At 46.1% G+C, this 27,410-nt stretch overlaps 2 protein-coding genes across 2 annotated transcripts; both read left to right on the top strand.

Moving 5' to 3' along the window:
* The first annotated feature begins 1,680 nt into the window (after positions 1–1,680).
* Positions 1,681–6,089, top strand: LOC309669788 (required for drug-induced death protein 1). The gene is made up of 2 exons (XM_082480562.1): positions 1,681–2,051; positions 4,572–6,089. The coding sequence occupies exons 1-2, from the start codon at positions 1,737–1,739 to the stop codon at positions 4,689–4,691; spliced, it is 435 nt and encodes a 144-aa protein (XP_082336688.1). The 5' UTR covers positions 1,681–1,736; the 3' UTR covers positions 4,692–6,089.
* Positions 6,090–15,239: 9,150 nt separating this feature from the next.
* On the top strand, positions 15,240–25,723 carry MTARC2 (mitochondrial amidoxime reducing component 2; the record flags this gene model as incomplete). Its single annotated transcript, XM_082480810.1, has 7 exons — positions 15,240–15,523; positions 15,772–15,945; positions 19,436–19,598; positions 21,057–21,197; positions 22,220–22,281; positions 22,370–22,441; positions 22,951–25,723. 7 exons carry the CDS (start codon positions 15,240–15,242, stop codon positions 23,078–23,080), a joined length of 1,026 nt encoding a protein of 341 aa, XP_082336936.1. The 3' UTR covers positions 23,081–25,723.
* Between the last annotated feature and the right edge of the window lie 1,687 nt (positions 25,724–27,410).

Genomic DNA, 27,410 nt, shown 5'->3' with positions numbered 1-27,410 from the left:
AGCCCCAGGAAAATATTTAATGCTTTTGTTTGTTTTCTTTAAAAATTTTCAAGGTAGGTTGAGGTTAACAAGATGAAAATCCCATTCAACAGCTGCTGACAGATTATTGGTATTTTATTTCTTGATGCTGCTATGTAATCAGCATCAAGCCATTACTTCATCTCTCAAACTGTCTAAGAAAGTAGCACAATAAAATCTATAGCAATGTATCAGAGTGTGCAAAATTTAACTCCTATGCCTCGCAGCTTCAGGCTCCCTACCACGTGATTATTGTTAAAATGGGCACTTGGGACAGGACCTATGGCCCTTTTCTGGTTCAGTGTCTCTGTGGTGTTTGGGACACACCTGCACCTCCAGGACGAAGGGCAAGTTCAGCACTCCGCTCCAGGAGGTGGAGGAGAGAACTGGGTGGCTCAGAAACGGGCCCTGCAGGCGCAGCCAGAGCCCGGAGGAGGGAGGAGCTCCGAGGGCCACCCCTGGGCTGCGGTAGGTGCCCGCTTGGGACTGGTCCTCAGCATGAAATCCTGGCCTGGGTTTAGGTCTCTACCTCAGCTTTCTGGAGATTTAAATTAAAAACCTGATGATGGTAACAGGAGTGGTGACACCTTTAATATAAAATAGAGGAAGGGTAGAGCACTTTTCCCATAGCGGCAGACCCCAGCTTAGCTCAGGTCTTCCACCCTTCAGAGGGCTGGCCAGGCTGCCCCTTACGCAGCCTTCTGCCTGGAGCTGTGATGATGGTGCAAAGCCACGTGTGGGGCATTGCTGAGCATTAAGGGTACGTCTCGGGGAGACACAGGCTCGAGGCTTTGTTCCTCGGTAAGAAAAACCCACAGTAAAGGATTAGCCGTTATTTTGGCTATTATTAGCCAAAATATTATTATTATTTATCATTGCATCTGCTCATCCGAAGTATTTGTGTACGTATTAAATGTTGATAAGCATACCAGCTGGTTTAATAAATTATATGTACAATTTTGCTCTTCTTGACCGACCCCGGCTACCCGGGCAGCGCTCGGGAAGCGCCGTTGTTACCCTGCAGCCCACCCAGCTGCAGAGGCGCGGGGCTGTCAGCATCCCCCTGCACCTGGGCCAAAACCACTGAGAAACTTCGCCTGTAAACGCAGGGTTTGGTACGTGCCCCTTGGCCACGGGAAGCAGAACGCAGCCCTGTATACCAGAGATACTTTTCACGCGAGACTGTAATAGGAACACCTATAATAGCGGGATTACCAAGGAGTTTGGCTTTTTGTTTTATTTTGTTTTTTGGACGGGAAAAGAGTGTGATCCCCCAAACCCGCTGCCGGCGCAGCGGGTGTGATACCGTGGGAAGGAGCCATTTCACTGCTCCACGAGTGTTCGCGGCGTGGAGGTCGAAGCAGAAGGGGGGCTGCGACCCCCTGTCCCAGCGACAGGCTGGGCTGCCCCTCTCCGGAGCTGAGCCGCGGGGGCGAGTCCCGGGCTTCCCCCGGCGACTCCCCGCTTCTTCCCAAGGCGAGACAATGCTTTCCCGCACCGGGGCCGCCGGCGCCCGACGGCGCGGTCCGGACTGCGGCGGGCGGGTTTCCCCGGGCAAGAGCCGCAGGGCGGCGGGGATCGGAGCGCCGCTTCCCGCGGCCGTCCCGCCCCGGGGAGGGGGCAGCGGCCGCCTCCGGCCACACCTGTGCGGCGGCGGGGGAGGAAGCGGCGGCGGAGGGAGGTCCGCCCGCCCAGACGGGTCGGCGCCCGGCGGCACCATGACGGTGGGTGCGCGGCTGGGGGTCAAGGCGAGGGGCAGGTACTGCCGCCGCGGGCCCGGCGACGACCAGGTCTTCATCCTGCCCGGCGAGGAGGAGGAGGAGGCGGCGGCGGCGGCAGCCGGGGGCAGCGCGGCGGCCCCGCGGCCGGCGGCGCTGAAGAAGAAGAAGAAGGAGGAGGAGGAGGAGAAGGAGGAAGGCGCTGCCTGCAGGAAGGTGCGCTTCGCCCTCCTGCCCGACTCCTACGAGCCGCTGCGGCCACCGCGGGCCGCCGGCAAGCGGTCCTACGGGAAGAGGCTGAAGAAGTACGGCAAGGTGAGGGGGGCAGAGCGCTCCCGGACCGGCCGCCAACGCCGCCCGGGGCAGCCGGAGCGACGGGTGGGGAGGGAGGGAGGGAGGGAGGGAGGGAGGGAAGAGAGGGAAAGCGGCGGGGCCGGAGCTCGGCACCGGCTTTTCCGAGGGTCTGTGGGAAGTCCCCTCGGTCCTTCAGGCATTCCAGGCGCCAGTGCTTAGCTCCGAGGCGGGGGTCAGCCCGCTGACGGGGGTTGCCCTGGCCGGGGAGACCCGGTCCCGCCGGGGAAGGCACGGCACCGGCCCCCGCCGGCGTCAAAGAGCAGGAAAAATCTGCCGTTTCGGAGTGAAAATGACACTAAGCTGATCCATGTGACGGGTACTTTGCCGTGCTTTGTTCCGCACTGCCCTCGGCGTCATTGTTTTGACACCATTCCTTAAAACTTCCAGTTAATTGGCTTGCCTTTTTAAATTTTTTTTCTTCTATTTAAGTGACCGAAAGAAGGGGTAATAACATCCCTCCCAGTACACTCACTTCCCAGTTCACCTTCTCGGTGTCCCCTGAAAATCACTGCTATGAGTTAAAGAGGAAAAAAAAAAAAAAAAGAAAAGAAGCAACATGTTCTTCATTGTGTAACTACTATTTTGGCTCAAAACTGTTCTTTTGCTTTCCTGTGTGGAAAGTCACAAGTCCCGCAGTCTGGTGGTTTCTTTCTTCCCCCCCCTCCCCTCCCGGAGGGCGGGTGGTGCCTTTGAGTACAAAAGTGTGATTTGGAAGAATTCGGTTATTTTTCTCTTGTTCATGTCACTTAAATACAGGTCAGGTATGTCTTGTAGCAAAAGAATAAAATAAAATAGGCTCTGTGTTAAGAGGAAAAACCTGTCTGGTGCCTGGCATCTTTTCCTACCACAGAGATTACAGATGTCAGTACGAGACCTGACTTTCTGCTGCATTCTTTAAAAAAATGATGATTTTGGTAAAGATATTCTAGCTATGTCTGACATGCAGAAAATGCCAATCAGCTCCGCAAAGTTTGTTACTTTTGAAACTCCTAGTTTACAGATGACAGCTCGGTCATGAGCTGTCTCACAAATACTACTGTTTCATAAAGAGGTGAACAGAATATTTTGTTCTTTCGTGATGGATTTGATGCTTTGAGTTTCCAGCACTGTGGTTTCCAAGTGGCAGTAGCCACATGCAGTATAAAGCAGTCTCAAGTCCGAAGAGCTTCCAGTGCAGGCTTGATTTATACAGAGCAGTTTTGTGAGAGTGGTTATGTTCATCGCTTTGCTGATGTGCTCTTACTGTATGTGCTGTTGGTATAAGGGCGCTTATAGTAGTGTTTAGAGCACAGGGTAGTTCTTGAATACCGCGTATTCCCTTTTGTATTGGTCAGACAACATCCCCAGGGGAAAGGTTTGCCAGTTTAGCTTTGGCAGTAAAGACCAACTCGTGAAAGTGTTCGTGAGGTGCGGGTAGGTAAGTTGTATACGGTGCAGGAAGGAGGAAAGAAGTCACTAGTGTGACTTAGTAGGACGGGGGCAGATGTGGGAAGGGAAGGCACTGCGTCACCTCCTCTGTCCCCAGGCTCTGTCCCCGGGCTCCAGCTGCCTTTTTAGTTGGCTGTCCTAACTCCCTTCTAGTAAGTTTTCATAGGAGTAAATATGCAAAATTCAGCTATGCGGTGGCGTCATAACAGCTGAAGGTTTTCATGTGCCAGTACCACTGTAATCCAGCTTTAAGAAATCCTAGGAGTATAATAGCTATTGACTGGCTTTCACCAATTTCATTACATTTAAAAATATATCCTCTGTTTCAGTGTTTTCCATATTACAAGGGATAATTTGATCTATTCCCAAGCAACCATAAAGCATGACTAGCAGTTAATTCTGATACTCCTCCCAAACTGACCACATTGTATTAACTCCCCAGTCATGACCAGCCATATGAGCAAAAACTAGCAAGAGTGAAATTAAACTTAGATTAAGGTTTATAGTTGAAATTATCTGTAGCAATTTAGCTCTAATGCAGTACACAGATGAGTTCTTAAATGTGTACAGATGTGAAAGTGGGTCAAAACAGTCTTATTTTGACAAAAAAAAAAAAGTTTTGATGAAAAGCAATGACATTTCCATAAAAGTATTCTCAATGATTTATTGCCTTCTTGTTCAGTTCCAGTTTTAAACAGCTTATGTGCTTTTAAGAGTTACTAACATACTTAGAACGTGGGGAGGGGAACACTTACCTCTGTGAACTAGGTGTGAATTTAAACTAATTTTATTCTTGAATAGAAGCCCACGTAAAAGCCTGGCTTCCTGCGGAGGCTGCATCCGTTCGGTTTAACTCTACTCTGTGGGTGTGTATTTCTATATAAAAATAGATGGTAAAATGTTGTTCCGTGCCCAAGCCCTCAGTAGCTGTGGGAGAAGTTCATTTTCTGGGTCGGTGACATTGGCTGTTGGAACGATTATATCGATTTTATGTGAAGGTATTTTCTATCTCCTCTCCTTTGTTTTATCCCCTTCTCCCGTCTCTCTCTGCAGAACGTCGGCAAAGCGCTGCAGAAGGGATGCCGCTACCTGGTGGTCGGCCTGCAAGGATTAGCGACGGCTTATTCCGCTCCCTTTGGGGTGGCAGCTCAGGTGGCATCCTTCGTCCGCTAGCGCAGCTCCAAGCATCCCACGGGGGAGGACGTGAGGCCGTTGCTGCTTTCTTAGGATTAAATCTGAGACCCGCATCTGAGAAACCTCTTGGAAAACCAGTCCCAACCCCCTCGGCCAGCCCCTTCCCTCAGAGAGAGTGCTCTTCTCTGCAAAAACTTCCAGCGCTTTATAAAATCGGATCAGGGTGAAGAAATGCAAGGATGAGGAAATAATCTTCGACTAATTGAGCTGAAGTTTGTTCTCAGACATGAGTTGTTTTTTTGAAGCTTTGGGCTATGTGTGGAAGGGGGCCAAGGACAGATGGAAAAGCAAGTAGGTAAGGGAGAGAGAAATGAAGGGAAGTAGAGGATGGGGGGGCAGCTGGGGAGGTGGAGATCGAAGTCTGGCTAGTGAGAGGAATTCTCAAAGCACTGGAGGAAACAGATAATGAGGGCTCAGGAAAAGGTAGTCTTTGGTTTTCTGATGTCTGGTGGTTTGGTTTTTTTTCCCCCCGAGAGGGTTAAGATTACGAGTATACTTAAAAATATACTCGGATATAAATGGACTGTGGTCTGAGACGTGATGAGCTTTGCTGCATTGATGTTGTTCATCTGAAACCCTGAAAATCATGGGCCTTTACATTTTAAGACTGATGTAAAAATCCAGAAAGCAAATGAGGTGTGTTTGTCTTCCAATTTTGGGGCATTAAAGGTTCACTGTGATTAACATTTTAAACTTTTCCTCTGCTGCTGTGAAACCTGCATATACTTCTCTTACTGAGAACAGATTTTATATCTGACACACCTGATTCTGGAAGCTGGGGCTGTAAGAACACCCAGTTCTGTGGTGTTCACTGTAAACGAAAATGGATTACCAGCTGCATCTGGGAAAAAAACCTGCATACAGCATTTGGTATAAAAATGTACAACCGTTTTGTATAAGAATGGGGCCAAATAACCTGCCGGCTCCATCTTCATTTCCGCAGGTGGAAGTCGTAGCTAGAGATTGTCAACATCAGCTCAAGGGTGCGGATGGAGTAGCTTCCGTGTCACACCTCAAGAGATATAAATCTTGTATTGATGACACAGGAACAATGGGGTTTATAGTCCTTCAAAATTCTGTGGGTTTTTATTATTTACTTTTTTTTTCTGTCAGTCTTTCATGGCAGCAGCAAATGTTTTCCCTGCAAGTGCTTTCTCTGTATTATAGATCTTTCTAGTTTTGATAGTGGTTTTGTAATCAAGGAGTTGACTTATCTGGAAAAAAAAATGCTGTCCATTTGCTTTCTTTGCCTTTTTTTGAGTGAAGAGGTTTGCACGTCTTAGCAAACCCCACTGTATTTCTTTTAAATGTAGCAAATGAAACAAAGGTGGGATTTTTTTAAAATGCTCTTTTCTAACTGAACTGTAAATAAAAGCAACGTGATCCGCGTCTTGTGATTACCTATGCACGTAAGTAACGCACAAAGGAGGCGTTTCTCAGCCGCGGCCCGAACGGCGAGGGGAAGCTGCAATGTAAACTTCCCCGTGTTGTTCTGCCTCTGGCCTCAGCGCTCTTCCAGGAGGACGTGATTGTAGCCCGGGCTCCATGGAAACGCTCAGGGAAAGGCAAGGTGTGGGGATGAGGCTATCGAGGATCTAAGGTGCAGGAGTTGGGGTAGGAATAGCCACGCGTGGATTTCGCTCATTGATTTCATGTCTTTAGTTGTTTCTCTTGAACTTTCTTGCTGGGACAGACCCGGCCTTCCGTTCTCCCCCACCAGCGCGCCAGAGGGTATTGATAACTGCTGTGTCGTCTTCAGTAGGAACAGGGCTGTCCTAACACCCACATACCACACCAGCTTGCGTATTTTGGGATTGACTTCAAATTTTGTTACACCACGGTATGTTTTACAGTGTGAATCATTAGAGCGGTTTTTTTTTTAAATGACTAAAGCAACGCAGGGGGGATTTATGTCTCCATCTTCCCGTGTGAAATGAGAGTCCATCTATTTGTCGGTGTGCTCAGCACAGCAAAGCTGCTCCCTCATTGCAGCGCCCGGGGTTCAGCCCATTCAGTGCAGGGCCCTTCCGCAAAGGTAAACATGGACTTCAGTTTGTGAACCGCTCGGCACAATGGTTACCACTGACTTTTGCCTGCTGACCTATGGTCTCTGCTCACCTGGTGCAACGTTAAGGGAATAACCTGGCTGCCATCCATGCAGAACCCGTGTGATATGCAAATGCTGTTTCTGTGTGAGCCTGACAAAAGAAAAGCTTGATGCGTATTGGCAAGTCTGCTTCTGCTGAAGGGTGTTTCTAAAATAGACCAAAAACAATGGAAAAAAAAAAAAAAAAAAAAAGAAAGGAGAAAGAGAAAGAAAAAGTAAGCAAGGAAAGAAAAAGTAAGCAAGTAAGCCTATGCTGTTGCTATAAAACAGCTGGCGATTCATGCCAGCCTGTTTTCCTTCCTCAGAATGAACCCCTGGTTCTCACCGAGGCTGCCAATTAGCGCTGCTTATCAGTACTCCTTGAGCAGTAATTGACTCCTCAGCTGGTGGAGCGAATTTGTGAGGCGAAGCTTTGGCCTGAGGGTTTGCTGCTCTCTTCACCAGCCCAGCTGATGCAGCAGCGTCTAGAAAATGCGCATCCGGGGGGGTGAGGTTCATTTTTCAGCACGGTGGATGGCAGAGGGCCGTAGTTCCTGTCAGCCACGGCAGCGTCCCTGCTGTGTCAGGTCTGGCTTAGCTCCGACGCAAACAGGTGGGACAGGGCAGATCCTGCAGCGCTGTTGCTTAAATGTTGTCTCGGTGACGTGTGAGACAAGAGGAAATATTCCCCGACCCACTCGGCGTCGGGTGGCGGGTCATCCTGACAAGGAATGGCAACCTCCACCTGGAGCAGAGCCCTTGCGCTGGGAATCTGCAAGTGATTCGGAGGAGAGTGAGACGTCGGCGATGGTGAGGAGGCTGGGCCCTCCGGGACAGCCCTCGCCCTGACAGCGTGCCAAGCCAGGAGGGCAGTCCGGGATGAACTCTTGGCTTCTGCATGGGCTTTACGTGCCCTTGGCGAGGCTGGCCTTGGAGAAGTCACCCCAGCAGGGAGAGCTTTCAACCCACGGGTGCAGGCAGGCTTGCCTGCACCTTGTTTCCAGGTTCCTTTTAGGAATAAAGTGGACGTTTGACCCTCTTGCGGCTGGATGCAACGCGTTCCTCCCTTCAGGCACTTGCTTGGCACCTCTACCCATCGTTTCACCTCACAGGTGTTTTGTTTGCAGTGGTGTGCTACTGTGCTATGTGGTTCCCTTCAGCTTTCTACCCGTCTTTCACCGTGTCTTATAACGGACGGCAGGATAAATAAGTTTGGGAAGCTGAATACATGCAAGAGTGGCAAGAAGTAGTCAACTCATCCAAGCGTCTCTCAGGAATGAGCTCCACTAACCTGACAGCCTGGCAAGTCACTTTTAAATTAAATCCCTGGCTATTCCTAGTGCCTGCTCAGTGACTCACTGAGCAGAATAAAGCTTATTTCTGCTGTTTTTCCCAGAACATTTAATTACTACTCTGGCTTACTGTAGGCTCTGAGGAAACGGCAGAGGACTCACAGCTATTGTCCTTTGTCCTGCAACATTAGCAGCAAGGAAGCACTCTTTTACAGCTTGCTTTTGAAGTGCCGTAACTGAGGAGAGCCACACCACACCACATCACTTCGGTGCTGGCTTTGCCAGTCTCAGGCCAAGGTTCATTTCAGGGATGAACGACTTTTCTGCCCTCTGTCTGTCTGTAAGACTGCCAAGATGGCAGGTTTTGTGTTGGGGTGCTATAAAACCAGTTGTCTCTTTATTTTTTTTCTCTATCCCAAGTCCCTCGTTAGCTGGGCTCTGGCCTCTTTTGAGACAAAACTGGTCCTAAAATCTGCACCAAGTTGCTGCAGTTACCTGTACGCAGTCCGCTTTGGAAACCTTTCTTCTTCAAGGAGCAGTAGAGAGCCTAAAGAGCTTGTAGATTATTGGAGATAATTAAATTAAAAGAAAGTAATGCAAGCAGATTCTCCCCTTCCTTCTCCTTGTAGCAAAGAGCTATCAGACTGCCAGGCCTGTTTCGGGGTGAAGTCTAGCCTGGGCTCTGAGAGGGTGGTGCTTCTTCCTGAATCTTGCGTCACCTACAAGGAGATGCTCAGGTGTCTGGGCTCCCTGAGCTGGAGGAGGAAAGAAGACCTAGGAGGGACCCGACAGCAGCTTTTCAATACCTAAGAAGGGGTTGTCAACAAGATGGAGTCAGGCTCTTCACTGAGGTCGGCAGCCAGACAGCAAAGGGCAATGGTCATAAATTGAAACTGGGGAGTTTCCAGCCGGATATAAGGGTGAAAAAAAATCACTAATATGATAATTAAGAATGAGAAGAGGTTGCCTCAGGAGGCTGTGGAGTCTCTGTCCCTGCAGGCTTTCAACATGTGTCTGTACAAAGTGTTGAGCAACCCTGTACGAATTCAGTGTCGACCCTGCTCTGTGAGCAGGAGGCTGGAGGAGAGACCTCCTGGGGTCCCTCTAGCCTGAGTGACTCTCTGAAGCTATGAGTGGGATCCTGCCATGATAAGCAGAGAGCTTATATTTACCTACTGGATGGAGATGTATAAGACAGATATCCTCAGCCCTGCTAAAAGCACAGACGCTAAGAATAAAGCTTTGCTTCTGATAAGAAGGAGCGACTTGTGAAGATGGCAGTGCAAACTGCCTGCGGGACAGTTTGGCCCCCGGCGAAGTTTCCACTGTATTGCACGATTCCGACCGAAAGGCAATTGTCCTTTAGTGCCATCTCCTGGGGAAAAAAAAAAAAACAACAACAGATTTCCAGCCTTGTCATCCTGCTTTGTTGTTCTGTCTCATCTCCTGTAGGGATTTCCCGCCCGCCCCCAGGCTGGCCTCCTGGTTTGTCCAGACCCATCTTCAGGATGTTGGGTCCCAGCAGTGTGACACGTGTCTCTGCATACCAGTGTTTTCTACCCAGTTGAATCCCGAGCCTCCTGTTTGCAAGTTTTGCAAATGTAAAGCCATAGGAACATTGTTCTCATGTTGTCTTTTTATCTTCAACACCTGAAAATTCATTACACGTTGCCCTGAGGTTCTTGCTGTGCCTTAAAAACATTTGTTAAGGATGCTTCGCTGGAGGAAAGGGGGTGAGCCACAGCCACATCTTCTTCCTGAGTATCATCCTCTGCTGGAGGGATCACGGCTGCTTAGGACAGGCCATGTAATTTTGCTTAGGACAGGCCATGTAATTTCAAACACTGGGGGAACGGAGGATGGCAGACTGGAATGACCCCCCCAGGAGCTGCTTTGGACTCCAGCTCCAGCACGCCATCTGTATTTGGTTCCCGATGCTTTCTGTATTCCCCGATTTCTGTTGCCTGTACAGCAATCCTTGCTCCTTCGTTCCCTGGGACACTAAACTAACATCAGATTGCTTTTTCAGCTGTGCCTGAATAAGGGTGGGCACTTTCCTGTGAATTCTTGGTGAATCCCATCCTCCCCTGGATTTACCAAAAAAATTATCCCTTTATCTCATTGCTCTGAGTCCATTAAAAGGCATCTATCATTACTGACTCTATTTTTAATTTTATCGTCGCAAATTATTCACCTGAGATTTTTCCCTACATGAACTTCACTGAGCTCATTTCTAGTGCATGACTCACTGAACTCTGATTTCTTTGAAGATTATAAGAGGAAACAGCAATGCTTTTATCCTTCCCGCCTCTCTATAAAGGAATCTTTTAAATTTATTGTTTGTTCTAAGTTTGGAAGAAGAATATAATTTGTTTGTGTGTGTGTAATATAATTTTTATCATATCTTGCTGAAATCAGCACACTTGGCTGTGTCATCCCCTCATCCCCGCCTTTTGCTGAATTACCAGAGAGTCATCGGAAAAATACCTGGGATGTCCCTGGTGTGGGCATTTAGCCCTTATTCCTTTGCTGAGACAACCCCGGTCTTCACTGAGCTCTGTCCTAACACTCGGTCACCTAATCCAGGCAGCGTTTTGCTGTCTTTGTTACTGGGATTTTAATTTTTTTTTAATGTCCGTCCAAATCACCCCCTCAATGAAGTATTTTATGCCTTTCCAAACTACAGCACCGTGCACATAATTGAAGACCTACAAGTTCCCCAGTCACTTTTTTTTTAGTGGAAACAAGTAAAATTCTTTAAATCTTTCCTCATCATTCACTTTTCTTTGACCTCTGATCGAGCCGTTACTACAAGAGCCTAGGATTGTCTCTGGAAGAATTATCTCCAATTGCCCACTCCATCTGAAGGCAGATACGTCATTACTTTTTCCACAAAATTTGTTCCACCAGAAAATTTGTCACGTGGATGCTACTGAGCTGACAACGTGCTTTTCCAAGGTATGCCAGCATCGCCTGCTTCCACGACCAAGCGAGCCTGGCCCCAGTTTGCTGTGGGATTTGACACTGCAAATCCTCCATCCGATCAGACGCATTTTGAGCAGCCTGAGGCAAGGACCTGGTGGAGAGAATTTCAGCGCAACTGTCCTGAAGTTGGATGAAGTTATAAGCAATTGAAAAAGCGGTCATTTCCTTTTACGTGCAGGTTTCCCGTGCCAGCTATGGCTACGGCAAATACAATCCCTGTTGCACAAGAGGCTGTGTATTGTAAGAAACACAGTACCTACATTTTGTCTGAAGGGCTCTATTCCCGTTGCTTTACAGCAGGAGGAGTTGGTGGCTCCTAGGTAAGCACAGGTGTGCCTGGGATGGAGGATTAAACAAATGTGCCAGTCAAGCTATTTACTGGAGGCTTTTTGGGAGGTGCCTGGTGTATGGGTGAAGAGGCTGCAATCTTAGACCTGAAACGTTAAGCCACAACCAAGCTCTCTGCAGCTACTTCTAATTTTACGTTCCTTGTATCATAGCAGGAGAGCAGAGATTATGCAGATGCTGCCGCCTTCTGTTAGTCCTCTTTCAGCTCCTTCACGCCGTAGTCTGCAAGAAGAGTCAGGGCTGAATGTTACAGCTGCTTTTCGGGGCTGGTCTGAACAAAATCTCCTTAGGCTCCTGGCTGGTAGATTTAGGGAATAAAAGTTTAAGGTCCTGCTTGGATTTAGAAATCATATTTTCTCTAAATTAATATGCAATTGTTAGCAAAGATCAGTTATTTCTGAATTTAGTTAACAAATCCTTCAAACTGAAAGAATCTGGTTTTGCACACCATTGTGATTCCCCTAATGTATAGCTAAGGAAGAGCTGTATCTATTCACAACACCATCACACTGTATAGGTCCATACTTATCCAAATTCTCATGCTGGTAAAGTATAAATACACTCCAGACCTATTTTCTCTGGCACGCAGAAGAAGGGAACAAGCAGTAAATCACCCCAAATTTTTTCCTCTTATTCCAAATCCTGTCATTTTGATGCTTCATAGACTGAAGTTCAGAGGGCAAAAGCTTTCTGCATTTTGTAATTTGCACAGCAGAGAATACTACCAGTGCTTGAGAAATCACAAGAGATATAGTTACTCATTTTTGCCTTAAGCTTGTCAAAATAAGCATCAATGTTTGGCAGGAATGCCCATGAGCTTTAAAAAACTTGTGGCCAGCATAAATATTTTTTTTTTCATTTATTGCATTTGATACATTGCTTTTATTGCCAGATTCTAAAAACAGTTTGCGTTTTTGTGGTTTTACCCCTTTAGTACTTACATTAATTTGTTTTTATTCATGCTTGTAAGCACTGCTTATCAGACAGTGCTCACTAATTAGACAGTCATTGCAGTGTTGTTGAACATTTCCTAATACATTAGATGCCTGGTTCCCCTTACAGTGTTTTTCTGCTCCTGTGGGTGCAATTGCAGATTAAAGATCTCTGTGTGACTTCAGTTAAGTTACAAAATATTGACTCCATGTTAAATGAGAAGATTAACCGTTATCACAGAGCATGCGAGGGCTCTCAGTCTGCTCAGCAGGGCTGGCTCCCCTGTCGTGTCTGTGGCAGAGTCATAAAAGTCATCACGACTAATTCTTTTTGACTCAGTGGGTCAACAATTTGAAGGTGGCGGGGGAGGTCTGGTCAAGCCAGACCAAGCAGTTTAGCACCTATGGTTTAGGTGCACAATGGCACAATGCTGGCGGGGTTCCAGGGGTATGGAGGACAGGGTGCTTCACCGTGGGTGAGTGGTCACAGCCCGCCTGTGCTTCAGTAGGGTGGCATGTGGTAGATTCAGGCTTGCTGCCAGGCAGCTGCCACAGCTGCCACAGCTGCCGGGAGCAGTGGAGCAAGGAAAGCCCATGTGTGAGGAGATTGGCCCTGCTGGAGATACCCCTTGAGTCTCCCCTGCGTCAGTCCCATCTCCAGTACACCAGTTCTGCCCCGTTTTAGATTGGCCGCTTAGGGTTACAAGCAGGAGCAGGAGGGGAGGGCTGTACCGGTGAACGGAGGAGGAAATCTGCATCGCTCAGCACAACTCCGTGTCCTCCCCCCATGGGTATCCTGAGGGGCTTTCAGGGACCCATGATCTTGAGGCCAGACAGTGTGACAGGGCAGGATGGAAAGGAAACAACCTTCAGATGATCCCCGTGCCATGGATGCAAGACAGGTAACTTACATTGTAAAAAAAAAAACTAATTTGCTCAGTAAAGTAGAGTAAGAAGGGGTTTCAAATGATAAGGAAGGTGAGCAGGTGGCAGACTATCTCTGCACGTGCCTCCCACACAGTCCAACAGCAGCACAAGGCTCTGCTGATCAACAGTTAATCTCCAGAACAAACCAGGCTTGTTCCAGGGGCAAATTAAAAATACACAGTAAGTCCTGCTTAGGTCTCAAAAACCACGAATGGCATTACGGCATGATTTAAACAGTGAATGATGAAAAAGAGGGGAAAGGAATTAATTGCCCTCCCTGCCGCCCTTTCCCAAAGCTGATGTTATCAGAGTCCTTCACCCCAAAATCAGCTGGTATAATAACAGGGAGCAACTTCCCAAGGTGGCCGGGAGAACACTCAAGTGATACCGAGCGTCTTGATGAGGACTGTAGGTATTACTCCCTTCTGCAGCACAGCTGGTGAGGTAGACTATGAAGTGTCCCAGCACTGCTGCCTGCCCAGCAGTGCCCCCACCTGAAAGAAGCAGGCAAAGACATGTGCAACAAAATTAGGTTTATTTCCCTTCTCTGCTACAGCAAAGACTGTGCCCCTGTGCTCAGGCAGAAGTTGTCTCTTTGGCACTATTTGCTTCATGCTTTCATGCCCACAATCATATCGTGCACCTTTTGGTAGAGGGCTCCTCTGTGGACTCCCTTCTTGCCCGTGAAGACGATCAGGGCCTTGGGGGTCTTGCCCACACAGATGGATCTGCTGTCACTGCCTTTGCTTCTGACATATATCATGTAGTTTTCATCCACCAGCGGGTTGTCACGAATCACACTGCACTTTTTGCCAGCTATGGTGATTCCCGTTAGCAGGAATGTTGTCCGATCCTAGTCTGTGATCAAGCCCACTTCTTGAGCCCAGAGGGCTGTGAGGAGACCTCCTGGCTTGGTTGCCCACGTGCTTGTTGTGAGAGAGGCCCACCACAGCCACACCTTCAGTGTTCCCATCCACCAGGATGCCGTTGAAGTATTCCTTTCAGTAATCCATCGTGGCCGGGCTGTCCGAATCTCTCAGAAATGCCCAATACCCAACTTCCCTGCCTTCTGCCTGCTGGGACTTTGGCCTTGGCACACTGATCCTAAAATTATCAATTTCTGCGTTCGACCTGCAGATCCCTGCAAGCCTGAACAGGGGAGCTGGAGGGAAACCAGCAGCCAAGGCTCCTGCTTTGCCCGTGAGGATACTGGCGTTTGCCACTCCAGCCTGTTCCATGATGTTATAGTTGCCTCGCAGCCAGGTGTCCCACAGTGACTTCCCCCAGCACAGGAACAGGATGCCCAGAGAGGTTGTGGAGTCACCTTCTCTGGAGACATTCAAAACCCATCTGAGCGCGTTCCTGTGCGACCTGCTCTAGGTGACCCTGCTCTGGCAGGGCGGGTGGACTAGATGATCCCTGAAGATCCCTTCCAACCCTGACCATTCTGTGATTTCCTGTGACCGTGCTGATGAGAGGGAAGCTCTCGGAGGGGCTCTCACGAGTTTGGTACGGGCAGACGCCCCAAGGCGGCCAAACGGCAGGGCACCCCCACCCCAGCCTCAGCCGCCGCCATTTCCTGCCCCCCACACCAGCGCTTTGCTTCCAGCCACCGGTTTCCCCCCTTCTCACCCAAACGGCTGAATTTCACGTACTCGTGTTCATACTTTTCCTGCCCCGTTGCATTTCATAAAAGCCCAGATATTAAAAGAAACGCATTTGCCGCCTGCACTGGCAGCGTGCACTCAAAACCACCGCACTCTTCCTTCCACCACGGCTCTCGTCCCCGCGGAGGCCTCTGCCGGGTGCAGCGGGAAGGTGCCGGGGAAACCCCCGCAGCCAGGCCCGTTAGGCGCCGGGGCCGGAGCGCAAGCGGGGCGGCCGCCGGCCCTCGGCCCGCCCCCGGCCCCGGCCCCGGCCCCTTCAGGCGCCGCGCCAGCGCCGGGGCCCAGTCGCCATGAGCGGGGCGCGGGGCGCGCTGGGCCTCTCGCTGCGGGCGGCGCGGCCGGGCTGGCTATGGGGGGGGGCGGCGGCGCTGCTGGCGCTGGGCGCCGTGCTGGGAGCCTGGCGGTGGGCCGGCGGGTGGAGGTGGGCGGCGGGACGCCGCCGCCGCCGCCGCCTGCAGCGGGTGGGGACGGTGTTGAGCCTCTTCGTGTACCCGGTGAAGTCGTGCCGGGGGGTGGCGGTGCGGCGGGCGCAGGTGACGCCCATGGGGCTGCGGAGCGGGGAGCTGCGGGACAGGTAACGGCGGGGGCGGGCAGCGGGGCGAGGTGGGCGCCGTGCTCCCGGCCGGCCACAGCTGCGGCCGGGCCTCCCCTCCGGCTCCGCCTTTGTTAGGGGTTTTCTTCAAGAGGCACCTTGTCATACCGGGGCGGCCGGGGGAAAGGGGAGGGGGGCGCTGGGGCGGGGGAGGCCTGTGCTCGGTGTCGGCCTCTCGACCTTGTTGGAAACGCGTTTCTGTTCCCCCTCCCCCCGCCGTCACGCTACAGGTTTTGGCTTGTGACCAAGGAAGATGGGCACATGGTTACAGCTCGGCAGGAGCCGCGGCTGGTCCTCATTTCTGTCAGCTGTGAAAACGGGCACTTGACCTTGGAGGCCCCAGAAATGAAGATGCTGTGCGTGCCGGTAAAGCTCCCCAGGAAAAACCCCGTGCGGAACTGCAGGTACTGAGGAAGGGTTTCGTTCCCTCCCATCTCTCTAAATACCGTCTCTCACTTATGTGCTTTGGTTTTCAAGACTCTGTGATGGTTTCCGTTTTCTTATGCAGAAGTTGGAGGGTGAAAGTTGAGTGCTTCTGCTTCTTTCCTGTGGTGGGTCTGTCTCCCCATCTGCATAATGGAGAGAGACTTCAGACCAGGGCCTGTAGCGACAGGGCAAGAGGCAACAGTTTTAAACTAAAAGAGGGTAGGTTTAGATTAGACATAAGGAAGAAATTTTTTACAATGAGAATGGTGAGACACTGGAACAGGTTGCCCAGGGAAGTTGTGGAGGCCTCATCATTGGACATGTTCACGGCCAGGCTGGATGGGGCTTTGAACAACATGGTCTAGTGAAAGGGGTCCCTGCCTGTGGCAGGGGAGTTGGACTAGATGGTCTTTAAAGGTCCTTTCCAACCCAAACCATTCTGTGAAATTCTCTGCTGTGTGTTATATGGGAGGCCAGGATTGATTGTCATAATGAAAGGTCTAGTTTTAATTTGCTGAACACTGGTGAAAACAAATCTGAGGAAAAGATGATGCAATATTAAAAAAACGTACATTATACACCTGCCAAATGAACTGTGATCTTCAGTCTTTATGGACTGTCATGTGCACTCGTTTGTGTTTACTTCTAGTATTTTCATTTTTGCTTGGGTAAGCAATTGCATCTCAGAGCCTCAGTTGTGCATATTGATATTTCTTGGTCACAACTAGTATATATGCATCAATGTTTTTGGATACACACTGGCCAGGTGGAATTGTTGAGATGTCAGGGTTTAGATTCCCGCACTCCTGTCTGCAGGTGTTTAACTGAGATGCCTAAATTAGTAATTTGGTTGCCTGAGGCTCACCCTGTGATCACAGGGGAAAGATGGGTATCCCCAGAGAGCAAGTCATTCCCTGTAGGCTCTATCTCAAAGGGGTTTCAGGTGAATGGGTTACAAATGTAGTCATTTACCTGTGTGTGAGCCTAGTTATTTCATCCACATATTGAAGCCCATGCTGGAGAACTGAAAAAGGGAAGCAGAAAACCTTTTCTCTCTTAAAAAGTCAATTAATATGTAAGATTATTTAGTAACTGTAAATGGTGTTAGCCCCTACAAAGATAGCGGTAGGTGTTTCTCCTTTGGGTAGCAGAGCAGGTTAATGTACTAGCTGCTATAATTAAAAGACTGCTGGAAAGGAACTGCGTTCGCTAGCTTTTAGCATAAATCTGTTGCTGTGGAAACTCTTGATCAGCATAGCTCAGTATCTCTGTTTATACAAGCCATGTGCAAGTTACAAATGATAGCATTTCTCGTGGAGAAATAGGACAATCTTAAAAATATGTCTATAATGTGTATATGTTAGCTAATGGCACATACACTACAAAACCATGGTTTTCAAGATGTTACCTTTCTAAAATTTGTTGTGCCATTAGAAAAAAATATTTAAATAGACTAAATGCATTTCAGTAATGAAAAAATTATGTTGGATTTTCCAATTTTAGATCTCAGTGACTTGTTTTTCTCTTAATTTTCTTCTTTCTTCCCCTTAATAAAAGATTGCACTCTTTGGTTTTAAAATTGCTAGAATTTGGGGATGCAAATAAGCAAAAGTTAGATGCCTATAAGTGGACTATTAAAGATTACCAAGTTGTCTGGTATTGTAGGTGGTGTCATAGGATGTGAAATGAGCAATACCCATAGTTAAACATTGCCTGGTACTTTTCAGGAGGAATCCTGAGGGTTTGTATGACTCTGCTGTGCTTAAACAACTTGCCAGCTGTCAGCTCAAGGCTGATTCTTTCTGACCCATTCAGCTATTAGTGCGAATGAGGTTTGGGAATAGTACTGTATTCAGGCAATTGAAGATTTGACTTTTGTTCTGAGATTTTTCCCTTCTGGCTTGTGCGTGGCAGTAGCTCTCTTACTACACAGTACGTTCTGCTGGCAAGGCCCTCTGCACAGACTTGTGTTTATTCCACTGCTGGGTGAGCATGATGCCTTCAGATTGGTGCTGGCTCCTGCCCAGTAGTTTGGACCTAAGGCAGTCCAATAGTGCGTCTAGCTGCAAAAGGCTGTGCAGATGCTCATCTTTAAAACTAGTATGTCCAGTTGCAGATTTTATGTGTATATTTAAAAATCCTGTGTTTGGGGGAGTCAAATGTAGGACTGAAGCCATTGTGCAGGCACAGTTTCTATTTGTGCAAATATTGGAGGGGTTTTTATAGCCCTCTGGTTAAGAACCCTCGTGTTCTTCATTTGTGCTCTTTGTCAGTATATGTTGCAATACTTAAATTGCATGATCTATGCCCATGGATACCTATACTGAGTGCTGAGGATAGATCTGCATCATGGGTGGAAGACAGTAGTGTTGGAAGCAGTAAGGCCTTCACCTCTGTACTCAGAAGGCACACAGGGACTGAGAGAACGGAAGGAAGGGATAGGCAGTTGAATGCTGTCTGAGGCAATGGCATTTAGTCCCTACCTGTGCCACAGAGTTGATACTAAGATCCCAGCAAACAGAACGGCGATGTTGCTGTCAGCACCCTAATGATTCATCTCTTCCCCCATATGAGTAAAGGAGGGCTCCCTAGGATGTGGGCTCAGGCTAGGTGTTCTCTGTGCTTTAAGCTGTCCCAGGTATGATTGCAGAGGTAGAAGAAAGTGCAGTGCATTTGGGTCAAAATCGTTACTTTGAAGAGAGTAATAAAACTATTCATGACTGGTGTTGAAGTTTATTGGAAGATTGAGTTGAGATTACTTTTTCTTGCCAGGAAAGCGTTCCTTGCGTAAACATGTTTGTATTCTGCTGCCAGTGGCTTTCTATGCCCTGTGGACTTTGCTTCAGTTATAAATCTTTAACCTCTTTTAGCATATGGAATAGCTCTGTACCTTAAGTTTGAGCTTAAGAGTTTCACTCAGCTCTGGGTAAATTTTTACAGCACTAAAATCTGAAGGAAAGCTTCCCTAACAATTAGGGACATTTACAATTAGTAACATTTGTAAATGTCAATTACAGTTACTAACGTCATGAACTGCTGTTCATTTTCTGAAATTAATTACCTTTCAGTTCATTTCTGAGTAGAAATCCTTTGGTGTTGCAGTCGTGTGCAAATGCAAGAGTAGACCCTTTTTTTGGTTGAAAGTATGGCAAACAGGTTTGTTACTGGTCATTAATGTGACAGTTAGCACCTAAAGGCTGTTTCATGGCTCATTCTTTCACCAGCTGGTATTGTCCAGCCATGTCCATGTTACTTAGCTTCCAAAACAAGGTGACCATAAGGAGATTGCGCACTGGGAATGAGCCTTGTGCCAAATTCAGAAACCAACTTCCACCTTGTTATAATTCAGGCAGTTTGTTTACTGTATCTTGCTGCTACTTTGAAACAAGTTGTTTGCCTTTGAATAATAAGCACACTTGAGCCTTTGGCTTTCCAACTAACTAGCTGATGCGTCTTGTGATCCCTCAGGCTGTTTGGACTGGATATCCAAGGCAGGGACTGTGGAGATGAAGTGGCTCAGTGGATCACCACTTTCCTGAATTCAGAACCGTATCGGCTGGTGCACTTTGAGCCCTCCATGGTGCCAAGAAAGTCAAAGGACGTAATAAACCTTTTCCGAACCACAGATGAGGTAAATGAGTGTTCTTTTCTGCAGAAGTACTTTTTTAATGGTTTGCCACCCACCCACTGAAACCTACCCATTCCGTCATTGGTGATTGAGCCCAGTTTAGCAAGGTGTGTAGTCACGTGCTTAAACTACATGGATATTCTCCTTTTCTATGATGATATGACTTGCTTAAATTTTACTTTAAATCTCTTCTGACCTGTTGACCATTCTCAGCTAAAGAGTCAGATACTGATATTTGAAGAGGAACTATTACATTGCAGAATAGCATTCCTTTTGTGCCTCAGTAAATAGAAAAACGTTAGTTGCGTAGAAAACCTCTGTTCCATATTCCTTGTTAGGTCTAGGAATGTACTGATATGAGTTGTGTTACCTCGTATTTTGTTTAAAGGAACAATGCTTAACCCAGGGCTCTATAGCTGTGGGCCTAGGAATTAAAATTCAAAGAAGGTTACAGAGGTTTCTTCTCTCTCTGTTGCTGTGGGAAGAGGCTTGAAGGTGTGATACTAGAGAAAGTTAATGCAGATAGGGAAAGGAGATGTTTTGCTCAGACGTCCTCTTATCATTGGAGCCCCTGATACCCTTCTCTTTGTCTGAACAACTCTCTCTTGTGGAGATGGTTTGAACTGTACCTGATGAGTGTAAGTTTTTTAAGCGAATGTAAATTGTGAATACCTTGCCTTACCGATGTGATATTATTATCTATAAGGCATTAGTGTTTTGATTGCTGTTGCACAAAGAGAAGAAGGTATATTCAATTATGGACTGCTATACATATTATATAAGGGCACTGAGACCAATACAGAAGACTAGGTTTCAGCAAAAGGGATATCAGATTAGGAGGGGTGACGTTCAGGAATCCTAGCGTGAAAAGACGGCAGAACTGTTTGTATAGTTATTTCAACACTCTTCTTCTTGTGGTTGTAAAGGCATGTACAAGGGCTGGGGGGAAAGGATAATATAAGAGAAATACAGGAGGAGAGCTAAACTAAAGTTCTTGCCATAATTTCATTTTTTTTTTCTGTGGAACTAGCATATATAGGAGTTTTCTTTTTATATTGTTCATTAGCCTTGTTTGCTAAAATGGCAGCCCTCCCGCTTCCAAGCGAACTTAGACTGACAAATGGACAGTTGCAATTTGGCCTCTAACACCTAGAATAAATGTCTAGGGCATGCATACATTATTTTTCTGTAATAAGTTGTGGTAGCTTACATAATTTTGGTTTAATTCTATAAGTAAAAGTTTAATTTTACAATTTGAGCAAATGAAACTTGCTGTGGCTACTGAAATAGGAAAAGGCATGTTGTTTTACTTGTTAACCTACTTCCAGGAAAAGTAAAACCTGAATGCAGCAGCCTACAGTCAGGCCACTGTTTCCAACATATCTGTTCTTTTGCTATTCAGTAACTTTGCTCCTGTGCTCTTACAGCAACCTTAGGATTTGTTTGTGTTTGTTTGTGTAGGTTGCCTATCCGGACTGTAGCCCAGTCTTGATCATCTCAGAAGCTTCACTGGAAGACCTAAACACCAGGCTGGAGAAGAAAGTTAAGATACAGAACTTCAGGCCAAATATTCTTGTGACAGATTGCAGTGCTTTTGAGGAGGTAAAATAACTGTCTTAGATGTCTTTTTGAAGACTTGGTTATGTTTCTTTTTAACTCAGTTCCTTGCATGATGGTGCCTGCAAGGATGAGGAAAGCTGCTATTTTTTTTTTTATTTATTTATTTTTTTTTTTTTACAGCTGGCTACCAGAGAGATACAGTTTCTGCTCACTCAGTGCATGTGAAACATTGAGGGAGGAGTCAGGTCTCGGAATGCTGATTTAGCTTGGCAAAGGATAGTGTATTTAAATGACAGGCTGCTACTGAAAGCTCGTCTTGAAGTGTAAAGTAGGGAACGCTATGCATGCTATAACTGATCAATTAATGATACAAATGAACAATTTGTAAATTGACAGCATGATCTTTTATAGCCTTTGGCACAAGAGTAAAACTGACCCTTGCAGTACTGCAGTCTATCGCTGCATCTCTGACAATATTCTGGTAGTTCAGAAAGCACTATCCAGGAAGGTATCTGAAGTGAACCAGTGATGGTGGCTCTTAAGTGTTTTTATGTCATGTTGCCATTTTTCCAAAGCATTTGCTCTGGATAGATCTGATAAATTCCCAAATCTAAGAAGTTCCTAAAATGCAAATGGTTTTTGTTTTCCAAGAAGGATTGCGATAGGAAGCTTGTGTTAGATGAGAAATGAAAACTTACTTCCACTAAAAATTTCCTTCCTCCAAAAATGGTGACTTACCGGAGGTCACAGATCAGATTATCACATGTACAGTAAGAATAAGCTTGCTTTAGGTTCAGACAAGTGCATACTGCAGAATGGGATTTATTATTTGTATGTCTTTCTTTCCAGATATAATTACTGGTGGGTCCTGAATTGGAGGAATGCAGTGACTATAGGGTTTTTCTTAAAATAGGACCATAATATAATTGTACTTATTTTGAAGATGCAAGTAAAGGTCCTCATCTGGAATAGTACTGCTTCTTCTAGGAATGACTGTGCCACTTCTGGAAAAATGGTTGCATGTGGATGTATCTAATCTGTGCATAATGTTTACCTTTCCTCAGGACACCTGGGAGGACATTCTTATTGGCAATGTGGAGATGAAAGGGACAGTGTGTTGTGCCAGGTAAACATTTGAGACCGTTATTTTATATATATGTATAGCGATTTATAATGAGAAGCCATTATTGATTTGGCACTGTCTGTCATTGCAGGTGTATTTTAACAACTGTTAACCCAGACACTGGGGTCCTGGACAGGAAGGAGCCCCTGGAAACGCTGAAAAGGTTGTAAAAATACCAGTGCTTCTTAGGCTGTGGGAGTGGATTTAGGCTAGATCCCAACAGATGTTAGACTAGTGTTTTAAAAGTGGTTTGAAGTATGTGTGGGACATAATAATGTAGTGTAAAGGTCTGTGTGTGTTGGCTTCCGTTCTGCTTTCTGCAATTCTATATGGTAAGAAAATCCAGGAAGTTCTGTCTTCGTTCTTGCAAACTTTACATTCCCTGTCTCTTTCATCTCTGCTAGGGTGAATGCCTGGGATAACAGGTATTTAAAGTATATAAAGGTCTAACTTTGCAATTTTGGCATTTCTTTTTATAAAGTTTTTTGTATGTGTATTATACACGGATGTGTGAATACAATCAGGCTTTTTTTTCTCTATTTCAACTGCTTGGTTCTCTTAATTGTAATATTTATTTAGTTTTTAGTCTAGTATGGTGACCAAAACAGGGCATCACTATTCATGTGTCCTCTCACTCATCACTGATTCTAAAGAAGTGCTATCTCTCTGCAGTTACCGCTTATGTGATCCGTCCGAGCGACACATATACAAATCCAGCCCTCTCTTTGGAAGATACTTTGCCGTTGACAAAACTGGAACAATTCAAGTTGGAGATCCTGTGTACAAGATGATCCAGGAATGAGAGAGACTTCAATCAGAAGATGCCTTTTCACTTTGATATGCAAATTGTTTTCCCATGAACATGAACACCAGCCTAACTTTTTCTTATTAGTTGCAGTATTTTTTTTGCTATGTTCCTTTGTAAGGTGCAGGGCAGGTCATTGAGGCTATGAAGTGTCAATTATTGCAGATCTTGTAATGTACTAGCATGCCTGTAGCAACCATGTCTTTAGTTTTTCTGGAGGCTGTGATAGAAGAAACTCTAATCCAAGACAGACTTCACAGCACTACTGTGAGTGTCAGACCTCCTAAAACTTTGTCAAGCTTGATATCGGAATCCAAAATGACGTACAAGGGCTTTGCATCATGTATTGGGTACATTCAGTGTCTATAACGAACCACAAAAACAGTCATGCTAAGTGTAAAGTATGTCAGTCACGGAGCTGCCTTTGCAGGCGAACAGGGAGTGCAGATGGCAAGGCTCTGTCTTAGATTCCACCCTTCTTTGGTCCCAAGCATCTTACCTTATCTATGTCTGGAGGTACTTTCTTGCAATGTTTCCCAGCCTGCAGTTATTTCCTGAAGATTGCTGCTGTCTTTCAAGATTGGAGCAGTATCAGAAAGAGAAGGGTTGTGAGCTGACTAAATGCTACTCTAATACTCTAATCTAGTGGTGGGACCACTGGCTAATGATGTGTAAGACTGGGGGGCTTGTTTAGTTTATGACCATTATGAGTTTGAACCATCAATTCTTTCTCCTGTGAAGCATACCATAACAGCTAGGCTGTAGAGTAGTGATGCGTTTGCTAATGTATCAGTAGAACTTCCAGTTTGACTAAAAGAATTAGGTGTTCACCGGATCAGAGACTCTGTGCATGCTGGAGGGGAAGAAAACCTGTTGGGAGTGATCTGATTCCGAGCCTGCCCTGTTCAAACTGCTGTCCAGAGCTCTATGTTTGTGCATAGTTCCTCTCTGGCTCACTGAATCTCTTTCTATAGTAAGTTAGTCTGCTAAGCAGGTGTTGGGAAGCTGTGGGTTTAGACTGAGCGTGTTAACATCCTTACTGGTTACGCATTTAGATCTCTGGTTGCCCCCCATCCCTGTCCCTATTCTAAAGTAAATGTCAGCCATTTGTATAAAGCTGATAATTCTAAAGTGAATGTCAGCCATTTGTATAAAGCTGATAATTATATTTTCTGCTATATTTTACACTGCATAAAAGAGGTAGGGGAGAAAAGTAATTGGATGATAGCTGTAGTATCTTTTATTTAAATATTACACAAGTTATTTTTTATTTTTTAAAGTGGACTCCAAGACAAAAGCTAGCCATCTTTCAAATGTTTGGCTGCCTGTTGCTTTGTTATGGATTACTAGATCTAGAAAGAGCATTGAACTAGCCAAAAAAGGAATCTAATTAAGTGTGAAGAAGGACAAGTCATGACCCAATGTGGTGTTTAGATTCTTTGTTTTCCGTTGTAAATATGAAACTGGAATTTTGCTGCATGTTTACAACTCAGACCTGTAAAATGAAGAGCTGTTGTGCCTTTGAGCAAATTCAGATGGATGTATGGGACAAGCCTGAAGCAGGCATATGGGGAAGGTAGTTTTCTGTTATTTGTGAATTCAGAGTTGCTCCAAATGTCCTTTCATTAGCAGAGTGCTCTGTAAGTATTAAGTTTTCCTGTGACAGAGAAATGCTCAGTTTAGACTGCATGTTGCATATTTGTGTGGTGTTATGCCTGATGCAGCAACTAGTGGGAGGGAGTGAGAGAAAAAGCATCTTTTGACAGGGACAATAATCCTGAGGTTCACTTTTAAAAAGCATGTATTAAAGTTCCCTAATATTAGAAGCTGAAAACTTGTGGAATTCCTAATGGTATTATTAAGGAAAGAGAGCCTGCTGGCCTGCCAAAGCAATTAGTTAAGTGTGTTTCTCTTCATTAAGTCAAAGAAGTGGAAGAGAGCTGAATTTTTGCCTCTAGCCAAACATATTTTTTCGCTGTTGTTTTAGCACCACATTAGGATTTATGTAACACAAGTTGTGTGGTATAGATCATGTTGCCTCTCATTAGGCTGTTATCGATTGGGCTAGTTTGGAAATGGGGCTGTCATTCCAATGAGAAACCGCATCTGCATTCCTGTTAAGAAAATGCCATAGATCTAAGACCCTGATATATTCCTGTAAAAGCTCCGTAGAAGAATTTGGCTAGAATCATAAAACAGGTATGTGTCTGAGTACAACACATTTCACAAATGACACTTAAATCAATTATGTGATGAAAGAGGGCCATTCTGGGAAGTGGAGGGTGTAACTTATGAACATTACAATATAAATATATTCATATAAATGTTGAACTGCTGTAACTTCAGGGATGGTATTTGATTTTGCTAAAGCCATTTATGAAATTGACTGAAAACATATCAATCATCAAACACTGTTTTTTAAATTGTGTACTTAAAAATGTTAATTGCTTTTTTAACCCTAGAGGAAGAAAGCAAAAGTATAAATTTCTATTGAATCCAAACTCTTGTGTAAAATTTGTGAATCTTCTTTTTTCTTTGTTTGTTGTTTCGGCATTTAACTTCTGCTGCTCTCTCCAGGGCTTCATATATAATTAACAGTTGTGATTTTTTTTTTTTTCTTTTTAAATCTTACCTCTAAGTTCAGGAAAATATGTAGGTAATCAAAGGAAGCTATATGAGTAGGAGAGCAGAAACATGAGATCTAAGTCATCTTCAGACTCAGTTTTACAACCCTTATGATCTAGATTATGAAAAAGATGTTTACAGACTGTCCTCTTTTTTCAACAGACATATGAAAATAGGGCAAAATGGGGTTGAAAGTAGGAAAGTTTGCACGCTCAACTCAGCGCAAGGTCATGTTTCCTATTTCAGGTCTCTAAGGATAAAGCCAAATTTTGTTTTACAGTACCAACATAATTATTGCAGAAGACTGTGTGAGAGAAGGACAGTCCTTGCAGGCAGACGTTTTCTGGTTGCTTAAGATTTGAGGTGGGCACATCTTCAGCCAAGTCTGTGTCCCCATTCCACCCTGCCGCCTCCCCCCCCCCAAAAAAAAAACCCCAAAACAACAACCTACAATGGAGAAAGAGCTATGCTTCTGCGTCTTAAGGAGAAAAAAAGCCTTCCAAGTGCATTGCTCCGCTTCTCTAAGAGAGGTGCTTGGCCCTTGCCACTACAAATGGCAAAGGTTTCAGAAAGGGCTGCCACAGGGTGTTCATTTTCAGTCTGTTCTAGCACCTTAAATCGCCTTATTCTTATTTGAGATCTGTAAGAAATTCCCTGTGCTGGGCAGCTGTAGGGCTGAGGACTTTATTTCTTTTGGACAGAAGGTTCTTAAAAAATAACTCGGGCATCAAAACCATGTGTGAATCAGTCTTTTTCTCAGCTGGAAGAGAGGCAGCATTCGTACCTCATAAAGGTTCCTATTTTTACATATTCTACATAGCCTTCCTGTTAACATTAACAATATCTACTTAGAATGTTAATGTTACCAGTAATTATTTTTGCATTTTACCTGTAGAAAGTGGTGAAGTCAGTAAGGGTTTCAGACACTGGGCCTCTTCTGAAACAAATCTGTTTACTCAACATGACAATATTTGGGTTCTGGAGCCAGAATCTTCGCTTGTATTGACTTTCCTGGTGTGGGATAAGGGTTTTCACCTGTAGATGTACTTCTAATTTTCTTCACTTTTATTTATTGGTGTTCCTTTTCAAGTATCTTGAAACGGTGCCATGCCTGCCTGCCAGCTGGGCTGCTTCCTGGGCAGTGTATGAAGAAGGTGGCCACAGCGGCGAGGACTGGGTGCTGCTGTGTGACTGCATCGTGTTGCATGGGAGCATGTGGTACTGGTCAATGCTGGTGAGGCAGGGGTTCGTACCTCTGGCGCCTCAGCTGGTAAATGCATGTTTGGGATTGTTACAACCAAGATGTGGGCAGTTGAGCCTAGCAGTGATGCTTGGACTGAACTTGTGGTGAAGGTGGAGATCATCTGCCACAGCTGAGATGGGCATGAAGCCGTGAAGCAGAGAGATGAGGAGGTGCCCATCTACAGCGAAGGGAAGGATGGTGTCAGCATGGCAAGTGGCAGTTTGCTTTGTCAGGCAGACCAGGGAGCAGGAATGGTTGGAAGAGGAAAGGAGGTGAGCAAGGCTCAGCCATGTAAAGGGTGTGTGTCAGGGCCGGAGCTGCAAGAGGTGGGGCTGTGAATCAAGGCGGGGGACTGGGTGGTTGCACAGTCACTAGGCATTTCTGTGCAAACAGATTGAGAATGAGCCTTAGTTGTGGGGTAGGGTCAACTTCCAATATTTGTCACAGCTGCTTGTAGCC

This window comes from Vanellus vanellus (assembly GCF_965231255.1).
Source record: "Vanellus vanellus genome assembly, chromosome: 3".
In the NCBI taxonomy this organism is placed as follows: domain Eukaryota; kingdom Metazoa; phylum Chordata; class Aves; order Charadriiformes; family Charadriidae; genus Vanellus; species Vanellus vanellus.
This window is presented reverse-complemented; position numbering and strand designations above follow the sequence as displayed.